At 45.3% G+C, this 12,548-nt stretch overlaps 1 protein-coding gene across 1 annotated transcript in view; it reads right to left on the reverse strand.

Annotated features, from left to right (window-relative positions):
- Positions 1-10,359, reverse strand: part of MSN (moesin) — a 152,464-nt gene extending 142,105 nt beyond the window's left edge. The window contains exon 1 of the mRNA XM_033945391.1: positions 10,212-10,359. Within this exon, the coding sequence (XP_033801282.1) occupies positions 10,212-10,226 (15 nt within the window). The 5' untranslated portion in view covers positions 10,227-10,359. The remainder of the gene's footprint in view (positions 1-10,211) is intronic.
- Between the last annotated feature and the right edge of the window lie 2,189 nt (positions 10,360-12,548).

Here is a 12,548-nt window from a genome sequence, read left to right on the forward strand (position 1 = left end):
TAGAAAATTGAATAAATAAATAAATTCTCCAAATCACCCTTGATCAGGGGTGTCCAACCTTTTGGCTTCCCTGGGCCTCATTGTCCGAAAAAAATGTTTCTGGGGCTGCACAAATGTGCAAACGCTGCAGCAAGACAGAGGAGGGAGCCGGCAAGACGGGTAAACACCCGGGGGCAGCGGAGGAAATCTCTGCATCGTCCTCGACCAGGGCCACACAAAATACTTCACTGGGCCGCATGCGGCCCTCGGGACGCAGGTTGGACACTCCTGCCCTTGATAAACCAAGGAAGTTTTCTTAACCCTTTCAGGACCAAGGGACATATTTGTCCCATAACTTTAAAATCCTATAAATTTTGATTGGGATAGTCTACAGTTCTAAATTTGATATGTACGGATTCCATATGATACTGCCTTTATGTAAACAAACTGGTTCCGACATTCATTCATTAGCGTCGTTGCTAGAGTGACGAGAAGATTCACTTGCCACACTGTCCATAAGCCAGAAGTGTGATTTTTTTAAAATAAAAATAATGATATTTCACAAAAAAAATCAATTTTTTGGCATCTGCAAGCCCTTTTTACCATAAATATGTCGTCAAAACCACAAAAATTGGCCTACGATCCTTATGGTCCTGAAAGGGTTAAAGGCCTCGTTAGATAAACTACTGTTGCAATAAGCTGTCAGTGTGAAAGCCAAAAATGTGTTTTTAGCAGCCACAGTTGACGACCACAACTCTCAATTTAATTACCAAATTATACTAAGTCAGCTGCATTCAGGCAAAGTTAAATTGTGTAAACTTCAGGGGGGGGGGGGGTTACCAAGCACTGTCCTACCCTCACATTCACAACACTGTCCTCAGGGCACACCCACCCACCCAGTCAGGTTTTCAGGATGTTGCATGTCAAGAAGAGAGCGTACACATCTCATATACACATTCATTATGGATATCCTGAAAAACCACACTCGCTGCTCTTACAACAAGGTTAGGCAACCGTGGTCCTTGAGGCCACAATGAAGATGCACGAGACTGATCTCATGCACATTTATTGTGGAAATCGTGAAAACCTAAGTGGGTTGTGGCCCTCGAGGACCAAGGTTGCCTACTACCCCTGCCCTAGAGAAAGGTGCATTCCACAACCTAAAAGGTCAATATGAGCTCAGACAGGTTATCTAAGCAACCAGACTGTTCTGGGATGGAGGCAGGTTGAGCGGAGGAGGGGGGAGAGCATTCTTGGACTCAACGCCAACTTTGGGTAAATTTAGACAACACTCAAAAAAAAAAAAAAAAAAAAAAGGCATGTAATTGGTAAGGGTAAGGCAAAGCAAACTTAGACTCAAAATGAGAGGCAGCAGTGATTAAGCCAAGTACAGTGGTATCTCGGTTTACAAGTGCACCGTTTTGCAAGTGTTTTGCAAGACGAGCAAAACATTCACAAAATCGGCGCCTCGGAAACCGAGTTTGCCTCAATTTACGAGCGCCCTCCCCCCCCCTGCGATCTGGCATCCCCCCACCCCTCCACAATCCGGCATCCCCCACGCACCCATCTACCCACCCGAACACATTGCTTACCCCCAATCGGCACCAATGCCCAGGACATGTCGGTGCCCGAAGATCTGCCGTCTTCTTTTTGTTGGGCCTTGAGCATCTGCGCATGCTCAAGGCCTTCAAGTTCCCGCTCTCTCCAAGATTTTCGGAGATCTCCGAGAATCTCAGAGAGAGTGAGAACTTGAAGGCCTTGAGCTTGCGCAGATGCTCAAGGCCCAGCAAAAAGAAGATGGCAGATCTTCGGGCACCGGCATGTCCTGTTGCATTGGTGCCGGTGCCAGATGGGGGTAAGCAATGTGTTCGGGTGGGTGGGATGGCAGACCATGCGGGGGGGGGGGCCTTCGTGAGCGAGGGAACAATGCCGGATCTCAGGGGGGGTACAGCAGTGCCACTGGCCTTGGGGGGTGGGGGGGAACATATCAAGTTTGTACCTATGAGGAAACTTGCTTTGATATACGAGTACTTTGGTTTACGAGCATGCTTCTGGAACGAATTATGCTTGTAAACCAAGGTTCCACTGTACTTAGTTTAGGTATGGGGGGGAGGCATAATAATAAAAAAAACATCCAAGTCCGTTTTGGGCCTAAGTCGATAAGTCGCCCAAAGTCAGACATGCCCAAAATCCATTTTTGAAAAATACATCCAAAATATATATATATTTTTAGAATTGTCTACTTGTACATCCAGCCATCTGATCGTCCAGACTGCTAAGTCATCTATCTTTATACCCCATTCTCATCCAAAAAAACGCCTAGAACAAGACCTTTTGGATGTGGGAGGGACCAGCATGTGATACCCAGACATGGCAACAGAGTAGTAGGGCACTGCGGTGAACTTCACAAAAAGGGTGCCACATAAATCTCACCACAATTCCCTTGCAGGTCATGGTGAACCCTCCCAAACCTACTATACCCACCTGTCTACCACCCCAATAGCCCTTATGACTGCAGGTGCCACCGATATGGAAGTACAGTAGGGTTTTGTTTTGTTTTTGGGTGGATTCACATTTGTTTTTACCATGAATGCAATGGTTAGAGTGGCTTATGGGCCTGGGTCCTCCTCTCTATGGTTCACTAGCCCAACCCCCAGACTACTTAAGCCACCTCTGTGCAGCTCTACTTAGGCTTTCCTATGCCAGGTGCTGATGTTCTGGAGGCAGGTATGTACATTTTTATTCCACTTTTTATGGCGGCGGTGGGGGTCAGTGATCACTGGGGAAGTGTGTGGGGGTCTGTACTTTATGTCTGCAGTGGTTATCCGGTCACCTTGGATAGCTTCTGGGCATTTAAACTTTCAGTTATACTTGCAGTATGACTAAGACTAAGACAGCCCATGTCCTGCCCAAATCCCACCCTCATCACGTATCTTAATGCATTCTGCTTCATTTTTTCAATCAAGTTCCTTAGATTCAACTTGATGTATTTGATCTGTTCTATGTATTACTTCTTTCCCTGCTATGCCGGTATTTTCTGCATTATATTGTAAATGATTTCTGTCTTTATCTGTTTTTTAAGTCCATTATTCTAATTTGTATTTTATCTGTATCCCATGTATTAGCTCACCTTGTTGTGAACCACCTAGAACTTTTTCGGTAAGGCAGTATAGAAGAATAAAATTATTATTAAAAACGCCCCTTTCAGCTCTGGGCGTACAGCAGCAGTAAAAAGGCCTAAGCTGTTTTTAAATGCGTCTAAAACCCGTTTCGATTATCGGCTCTTGGATGACCTGTCTTTAAGTACCGATTTGGGAAGGATTTTAGACATTTCTGTTTTCGATTATGAGCCCCTTAAGGTTTTCCCCCGAGAAACAGCCTTTCAAACTCATTATTTCTAGGTAAGCTAATCGTTCACTCATATGAAGCCAGAACTCGTATCTAAACTAAACTACTTATATTTAAACTACTGTTCTTAATTTGCTGTATGGTCCCTATATTTACACTGCTGCACAGTCTCGTATGTCCAAGTATTTAAATCTACTGTATAATCTTGTATGTCCAATTCACTCCATTGTGAATGTTTTATTGTAAACCGTTCTGAGCTACTGGGAGGACGGGATAAAAATCTAAATAAATAAATAAATAAATAAAGCAAGGAATGGGTCTCCTGTTGCCTAATACAGTATTCTTCAATCTTTTTACATCTATGGACTGGCAGAAATAAAAGAATTATTTTGTGGCCCGGCATCGGTCCTCAGACCGGTGGTTGAAGAACACTGGGCTGTCATGGGCCAGACCCTGCCCATCTCTACCCAATCTCCACCCCAGACCCTGCCCCCATAGTCCTAATTGTAACACTATTTTTTCCATTCATTTTTCATATATACACACACAATATAATCTCATTAACAACGCCATCGATCGTACTGCGGACCGGCAATTAAAGAACACAGTTTTGGGCCTGATGCACATGCCGGCCCTGTGGACCGGCAGGAAATTTCTGTGGACCGGCACCGGTCCATGGACCGGTGGTTGAAGAACACTGGCCTAATACACATAACAAATCTTACATGATCCTAGTTTAACAACTCCTCGCTTTGGAAGAGCTAAACAAAAAAAAAACAAAAAAAATTGAAAACCCAAGAACTTTCAGATCTGCTTGAGAAGGCTAAAAGTCAGTTTTGCTTGTCAAAATAATATTTTCAATTAAGTGGTCTATACAGAAGTTAAATGTACGCATTTAGGTTTCTCTAGAAAGAGAAGAGTTAAGAATCCAGAGGTCTTGGATGGGCTGAACATGGGAAGCCTTGATCCTAGGAGGATAACAGCTAAGTTACATCTAAGGCTTAAAAAGCCATAAACAGTCTGTCTCCAAATGACTGGCACATACAAACCCCTGCTCCCCCTCCCCCCCAAGCTTTTCCTTCCTCCTGTATCCATCCCTAACAAAAATGTTTTCTACATCCATTTCCTTCTTAAAGCATGGACTTATGAGGCACATGCAAGAGAACATCCTCTTAAAATTTAACTATTCAGTACCAAGCCCCTCCCATGCAACACTCTTACCACCACAGGAAATCAAGATTAGAAAGTAATTGTTAAAAGATTTTGTAAGAAAGCTTAAAACTTTCAGAAATTTTGTTCTACAATAAGGAGAAGTTAAGATGATGGTTTTCTCTTCAGTTTTTTTTGAGCTTGATGTTCAGATTGAAGAACGTATGATTTCCACTATGGTCTTGTCTCTTTATACTGGCCTTGATTTCTTGGATAATTGTTTAATAGAAGCATCAGTGTTGAATCGTATCCCTTACGAATTTCACTGACAGCCAGCCTTTAAACTATTTTATATTCTTGTAAATACACGTTGTTGTTCTGTGAACACGCATTTTCTATCAATCTTTGAAACAACAATTTATATTGTGAAAAAAGTCAAGACATCACAACGTGCTTTTTTTAAGCATGCCAAGAATGTAGATTTGACTTTTGGGTTAGCCAAGGTCAGAGGTACTGCAGAGGCAGCATTCAGTTATTTGGAAAAAAACCACCTGTCATCACACGTGATCTGGTCCACGTTCAACCACCACAATAACTGAATTTGGGAGGGATATAAAAGTTGCGGGTTGTACAGTCGTTTATGATTACATAGGAGTGGAGGGTTATCTTTTAAATAGAAGGATCCAAAATCATTTTTCTTTGTGTTAAAGGCATTTACTAATCTGAACACCTGACACTCTTTAAAATTGGCAAACACCAAAAGAGATTCAACAAGGTCTGCAGTACGAGAACAGCAAGCAAAAAACAGACTGATATATACAAGAGGCAGGCAATATTTATTATACCAAGTATTTAATGCAGTTAGTGATATCACCTTATTATAAACCAAGGGACCTGACACGGAACGCAGGGAGAGGGGTGACATGATCGAGACATTCAAGTATCTCACGGGCCGCATCGAGGTGGAAGAAGATATCTTCTTTTTCAAGGGTCCAGCGGCAACAAGGGGGCATCTGTGGAAAATCATGGGCGGGAAACTGCACGGGGACACCAGGAAATTCTTTTTCACTGAAAGGGTGGTTGATCGCTGGAATAGTCTTCCACTTCAGGTTATTGAGGCCAGCAGCGTGCCTGATTTTAAGGCCAAATGGGATAGACACGTGGGATCTATTCACAGAGAAAGGTAGGGGAGGGTCATTGGGGTGGGCAGACTAGATGGTCCGTGGCCCTCATCTGCCGTCTATTTCTATGTTTGTATGGTCCGTGTTTCGGAGTACACGCCTTCTTCAGGGGTCCATGGTTGATAAGATTTGGGATAAACCGCAATACAAATGGTATAAAAAATGCCGGTATAGATAGATAGTCACGAGCTGGCAGTACAACGCAAAGATTAGGGCGATTTATCCCAAACCTTATCAACCATGGACCCCTGAAGAAGGCGTGTTCTCCGAAACACGGACCGTGTCGGGTCCCTTGGTTTGTAATAAGGTGATATCAGTAACTGCATTACATACTTGGTATAATAAATTTTATCCATTAAAAATGGAAAAGATTCCTGGCAAGGAGAGGGGATGATCCATGAGTTGTTGACAATGGATCTCAACCTCAGTTCCAACTCAGAAGTGCTGACAAGGCCCCAAACAAATATACCGCATATACTCAAATATGGGGGTCTCTGTTTCATATGCGAGTCCCTAACCAATGACCATCACTTTTGTCCTCCACACCCGACCATCAGCGGCACTGCTGTCCACCCCTTCCCCCTCATCAACTCTATCATCCTCAACAAACAAGTTATGTTTTTAAAGCTGTTCTTAAATTGGATTGGTATGTAACTCAGAACTTGAAAATTTTGCGGTTCTTGCTGCTTAACCTCTGCTGCCAACTGTCCCTACCAGAGTTCCCTCTAAGGCACAACACGCAAAACCACACACTGTTCTTCATGTGGCCAAGCGTCATTCCTGAATCTGCTACAGGAGAAGTGTAGGAGTCTAGGCCACTGGAAATACTGCGCAGTGAAATCAAATGAAGCCGCAACCACGTTCTTAGGAACGAGTCACACTTAAGTTGGGTGTTTGTAACTCAGGGACTTCTCCTGTACTATTTCTTTCATGTTGCTCCAAATCTAGCCTTTACAGTCACTTCTCAGGGTCCATTGTTCTAAGTCTTCCTTTCCACCAAGAAGGGCTTTGGGGTGTTTGAATCCGTCTATCATATTCTTCCTCCATCATGCCTCTTTTAGGGTATATGGTTTTTACATCCTTAGGTTTCACTACCTCATACTCTTAATGCGGAAGGGATGTTAATTTTGTAAGCCATCATGCTTTCTATGCTGTCACATGTTAAAAAAAAAAATCTGAGTGCTGATAAACTGATTATCAGATCGATACACTGTCAACTTAGTAGGGAGCTTAGGCAAAAAGTAGAATTGAAAGGCAAGTTCGATCACGTCTCCCCACTCCTCTCCAAGCTTCACTGGCTCCCAGTATACTCCAGAGTCCTCTTTAAATGTGCCTGCTTAGCCTTCAAGATCCTACATGGCGTCCTTCCTCCCGTTATCCCACTCTTTTGGAATTCCTCAAACCCCCACTCCACTAGACCCTCCCAAAAACTGAAACTATCTTTCCCCTCTATAAAAGGTATATCCCGCACAGGAAAACTTGGAACATCCCTCCCCTTTAGAACCACAGAACTCTGGAACAACCTCTCATCCCCACTCAGAAATTCAAGCTCCCTCCAATCCTTCCGCAAACACTTGAAAACTTGGATCTTTTCAAAAATCTAATCACCTCCCATTCTCCAGTATTCTGTCCCTCTCTATCTTCTCTGTCCCTCTCCTATATCCTTTCATTGTAGTTCCTTTCCTCTTAACTCTGTAAACCGTGCCGAGCTCTGCGCTTGCGGAGATGGCGCGGTATACAAACCCAAGGTTTAGTTTAGTTTAGATCATGCATACCCAATTTCCAAAGGTATTTTGCCTTCAACACTGAGTTGTCAGGAATACATCACGAGTACATTTCTTCCCTGTTGCATGAACACCCTAGTATATGCAGGCTTTGCTCTCTTCCTCTTCCATGCCATCCCAATTCGATCCTTCATCTTCCTCTTTCTACACGTCCCTTTACCTTTTTCCACACTCCTTGCCCACTTTCTTCCTTTCTCCATCCCTCAATCACTGGCCTTCCCAAGCCCTTTGGTCTTCTATTCTCGCCCCTTGCCTTTCCACACCAGTACTCTTTCTCCTCCCAGACCCAATGGGAGCCCAGTATCGGAAACTACTCAAGCTACACAATCGTTAAGAGAAGGACGGGTTTGACTTCGGCTGGCAGGACACCGAAGTCGCACCCATGATCACCCAAATTTCAAAATCTCTGTTTATATTCGAGTCAACCTTTTTTTTTTCTCCCCCTTTTTAGGGGGAAAATGGTTACCTCAGTTTTATATTCAAGTATCTACAGTACATTTGTAGGTCTCCTTCCCTGCACCTACCTCCAAATCATCTTTCAAGGCCTTCCCTCTACATTTCATTTCAAGTAGCATAAAAATCTAGAATCTAATATGTCTTCTTGTATTAATAATTGGGAAGAGGGGGGAGAAAATGATTGTTTTATGTATTAATTGTGTATTTAATAGTGTGTTTTATGCAGTGTTCATGTTCAATTAATTGTATTGCACTGTCAAAGTTTGAAAATCAATAAAGATTAAAAAAAAATAAAAAATAAGTCTAGAATCCTGGAAAAGTATCCAGGTACTTGGCAATATTAATCTCCTCAGCACATTTGACAGAGTTCCCCTAAAGTTTTAGGCTGGGTATATGCCTAGTTTGCTTACACCTTAATCCAGGTCCAAGTGCGAAGTTTAATATTATACAACTGAGCAACTAACCCACTACGATATATCAAACCCAGTACGTTGGGTGGCAATGGTCAATCCAGATCACAAGTACCTAATTCACAGCAACATGTCCACATGTAAAAAACAAAACAAACACAAAAAAAAACCTTCAACACCATAGTTTAATGCTAATACAGCTGTTAATCACATATTTAGTGATGCAGCTAGTTTGTGTAAAGCTGTAAGCACTTTAAAAACACATGGACTAGGGCATCCCTCAAAGCAGTTCAAACACCAGCTGTTGCTCCTTGAACCTCAGATTCACTTCCTGTTTCTTGTCTCCCAACACCTGACAATTTAAAGCAGTGTATTTCCTATCTAGACTGCCACGTACCTTATTTCATTCCACTAATCCATATCAAACCAAGGCAATAACTGCCCCACAAATATATCAGCCACCCAACACAAATCCCCCCTCCCACTCCAAACCCTCCCCACTTCCACCCTATAAGGCTCCTCCCACCCTCCCCAGCCACTAAACCAGCACTCCCCACAACTCAGATACCATCATTAGACTGCTATAATTTGTTCAGCAGCAAACTTCATCCTCTTCCATGCAAAGATTGCAAATATGGGTCCCAGGCGTTCCAAAATAATAAGTTTCTGTTCCCGGTGCAAATTACAGATTAACAGTGAAAGTTCAACACACCGACTCCATCCTAATAATACAACCAAGAACTGCAACACCTTAAAGCCAAGATGATATAACGAACCAGAAGCTGCTATCCTGACCCAGGGGTTGTAGACGCAGAGAGATCCAATTCAAGAACTGACCAGCACCAGCAGCTTCTGTGGCTCTCGCATAGCTCAGGCCAGGGAACCAGGGTCCACCCGGACAGTTCCAAAGAGTCAGCAGTGGCTGGCCAGGAGAAACTAAGAAGCCACTTGTCTTCCCAGGCCTCAATCACTGCCCACTTGAAACATTTTGACAGATTATGGAAAGGCTGGAACAAACTGTTACAGGAATGTGAATGCCTTGGAATAAGGGGGGGGGGGAGGGGGAGGAGATGGCCAGGAGGCTTCTGTGCCACACAAAGCAAAATGGAAACATTTTGACGGTACCATTATGCTCTGCAGTGGTGGTATGTAAGCTCTCCGGGGAAGTGACCCAATCCCTGAATTTGCCCAAGAGTAGCAAACAGCTTACAAAGAGCATCCTGGAGAAAAATGTATCTGACTGGAAACTGGATACATTTCTTCTATGTCACAGGAGCGAAACCGACTACAAGCATTTGACTAGGGCAGTTGGCAGCTTTTGCACCAAGGGAGTCAGAAAACCAGGCGTGGAAGAAGAAATGACTAGAGCCAACCCCTAAGATGGAAAATATGAGGCTGAAACTTTCAACAGCTGATCCTTTTTTTCCGGAGATACCGCCGGTTCGGTTATTACCCGGGGGGGGGGAGGGGGAGGGGGAACCACACCTTGTTTCACTGTCAACTCCTCGAAACTCCTGGCTTTTTCACCAGAGTTGCGGGGTCGCCTGGGGCCGGCGCGCGAAACTCCCGGGCGACACGCGCCCTTCAGCAGCGCGTCGCGAGACGCCTCCCCAAGGGCTCCTTCGCTGCGCGAGAAGCTCTGTCCCGGGTGTGGGGGGGGAGGGGGGGTAACACGTGCCAGATTCATTCAGTGCCGACGAGTTCTAGGAAAGCTCGACAGGCCACTTCCATCTCGCCTCCCTTCCCCCCCCCCTAAAAGAGGAGCTGCGGGACGGGCGGTAGCGCTAAGTAACTGGAGCGCGAGGGCGCCGCCGGCGAAAGTTCGCCAGAGGGGAAGAGAAGCGCGCGCTTTAGCGCGGGAACTCGGCGTGAGGAGAGCAGAGGAGCCCCCCGCGGCCACTCACCGTCTTGGGCGCCATGGCGACTCCGGGCTCGGGCACCGCTGCTGCTTCGGGACTCGACGGCTGCGACTCCTCGCGCTCTGCTAACGGAACTGGGGCGCCCGCGGAAACCCCACCCAGGCCAGGGGGGAGGAGCCGCCCCGCCCCTCCCCCCGCGGTCAGCCGATCAGCTGCTGCGAGAACTTTTCGGCGCCGAATTCTCCCTCGCTGGCAACTCGGGTAAGTGTCGCTTCCAGCCTGGGGAAGGACCCCTGAGCCACCCCGGGGAGATGGGGACGCAGCAAGAAAATGTCCTGGAAACAGTTTACAAGGGATGTTGCAGAGAAACTGGATTTTTAGCAAGTTTCCTAATTATGCTGTTAAGTCTGGTGTTGATTGCTGAGAGGGTCCTGGCTTTTGATACCAAACAACACTGCAGTGCTGCTGGTATGTGCAGCTCCCCCCCCCTCCCCAATTGATGGTCTGGGTCAAAGACGCCTCAGATTGGCTATTGGTGCTAACCTCCTGCTTCTCTTTTTCAGCTGTGCATTTTACAAAATGCAGTACTTAAGCCAGAATCCAAACCCCATGCGCTAGAGAACCTGTCACCAGGAGTGGGATCCCTAGGATAGTAGACCTGGGGGTGGGTCAGTAGAGTGGGCAGACCTGATGGGCTATGGCCCTTATCTGCCGTCATCTTCTATGTTTCTATGTTTATGTTTAGGTTGGGTTAGATCAGGGGTGTCAAAGTCCCTCCTCGAGGGCCGCAATCCAGTGGGGTTTTCAGGATTTCCCCAATGAATATGCATTGAAAGCAGTGCATGCACATAGACCTCATGCATATTCATTGGAGAAATCCTGTAAACCCCACTGGATTTGGCTCTCAAGGAGAGACTTTGGGGGACCCCCTGCTTGAAGTGTGTAACCCAGGGGTTGGCAACTCCGGTCCTCGAGGGTCGGAATCCAGTCAGGTTTTCAGGATTTCCCCAATGAATATGCATTGAAAGCAGTGCATGCACATAGACCTCATGCATATTCATTGGAGAAATCCTGAAAACCCCACTGGATTGCGGCCCTCCAGAAGGAACTTTGACACCCCCTGGGTTAGATAACATCAACTCGTGCTCGAGTCCTAGCAACTTGGTGAATAAGAAGAAATCAGTTTTGTCCTCCAGCGTCACCCCCATGGTTGTTTTCAATGCGGTCAGCCATCGGATTGCAAGTCACCCTCTTTGCCTGGTTTCTTTGACCTTTCCAAACGTGATGACCTTCTCCAATGATCTTTCTCTTCTGACAGTGTGGCCAAAATAAGACAATCTTATAACTTCATCTTTTGGGCTTCGAGTGGTATAGCCGGTTTGATCTCTTCCAGAATTGATTTGTTAGTTATGGCGGTCCACGGCATCCCTAAAATCCTTCTCCAGCACCAAAGCTCAAACGAGTCCATCTTCTTTCTGTCTGGTTTCCTTAGTGTCCAGTTTTTGCATCCATAATTGACCACTGAGAAAATGAGTGCGTGGACAAGTTGGATCTTCGTTTGGAGTGGTATTTCCTTGCTTTTGAATACTTTGTCGAGAGCCTTCATTGAAGAGTGACTGAGTGCTAGTCTGCGGAGTACAGTACTCCCCCGATATTCAGGGGGGGGGGTTCCGTTCCAGATTAAAGGCTCAGAAGGAAAAATATTAATTAGGTTTCTAGCTGTGTTCCCTCTAAGCTGAGCACACGAGCAATCGCTCACACATTCCAGGAGCGTCGCTCACAGTCTTTATATGGTCGCTCACAAATATACTTGCGAATCTGAAAAATTGTTGTTTTTTTTAGAACTTGTTGCGCGCATGGAAATAATTTTTTTTGAATTTGTCAGTCACGTGAGAAAAAATTTGGATGCACCTGGCCAATTCTTACAAGGAGCATAGGTTTCCACTGATAGATTTGCAGACTTCGTGGCCCAGCTGCATGGGCAGACTGGATGGGCCGTTCAGGCTTTTATCTGCCGTCATTTACTGTGTTACTATCACCATAATGAAGACGGAGGCACTTGGAGCCCATGTTTCGGCGGGGAAGGATATGGCAGCAGTCAAGGCTTTGAAGCCTGACAAGGCCCCTGAAATCTGTGGCCCGACTGCAGAGATTTGTAAAGTGTCTGTCCCTCGGTTGGCCTTTTTGAAAATGCGTTAGGGCTGAGTGCCTAACTTGACATTCAACGTTTTACTAAATTCTTAAATGTAGGAGCATAAGAAGTGGGTGAACAGGGATGGATTTAGGGTAGGGGAAAAATACTTAGGATCCTAGCACTGATTCTCAGCCACTGGGCCGATAAATTAGGCACATTAACAGCAGACCTAAATTTTAAGCTCACTC

Source organism: Geotrypetes seraphini, chromosome 5 (genome assembly GCF_902459505.1).
Source record: "Geotrypetes seraphini chromosome 5, aGeoSer1.1, whole genome shotgun sequence".
Taxonomy (NCBI): domain Eukaryota; kingdom Metazoa; phylum Chordata; class Amphibia; order Gymnophiona; family Dermophiidae; genus Geotrypetes; species Geotrypetes seraphini.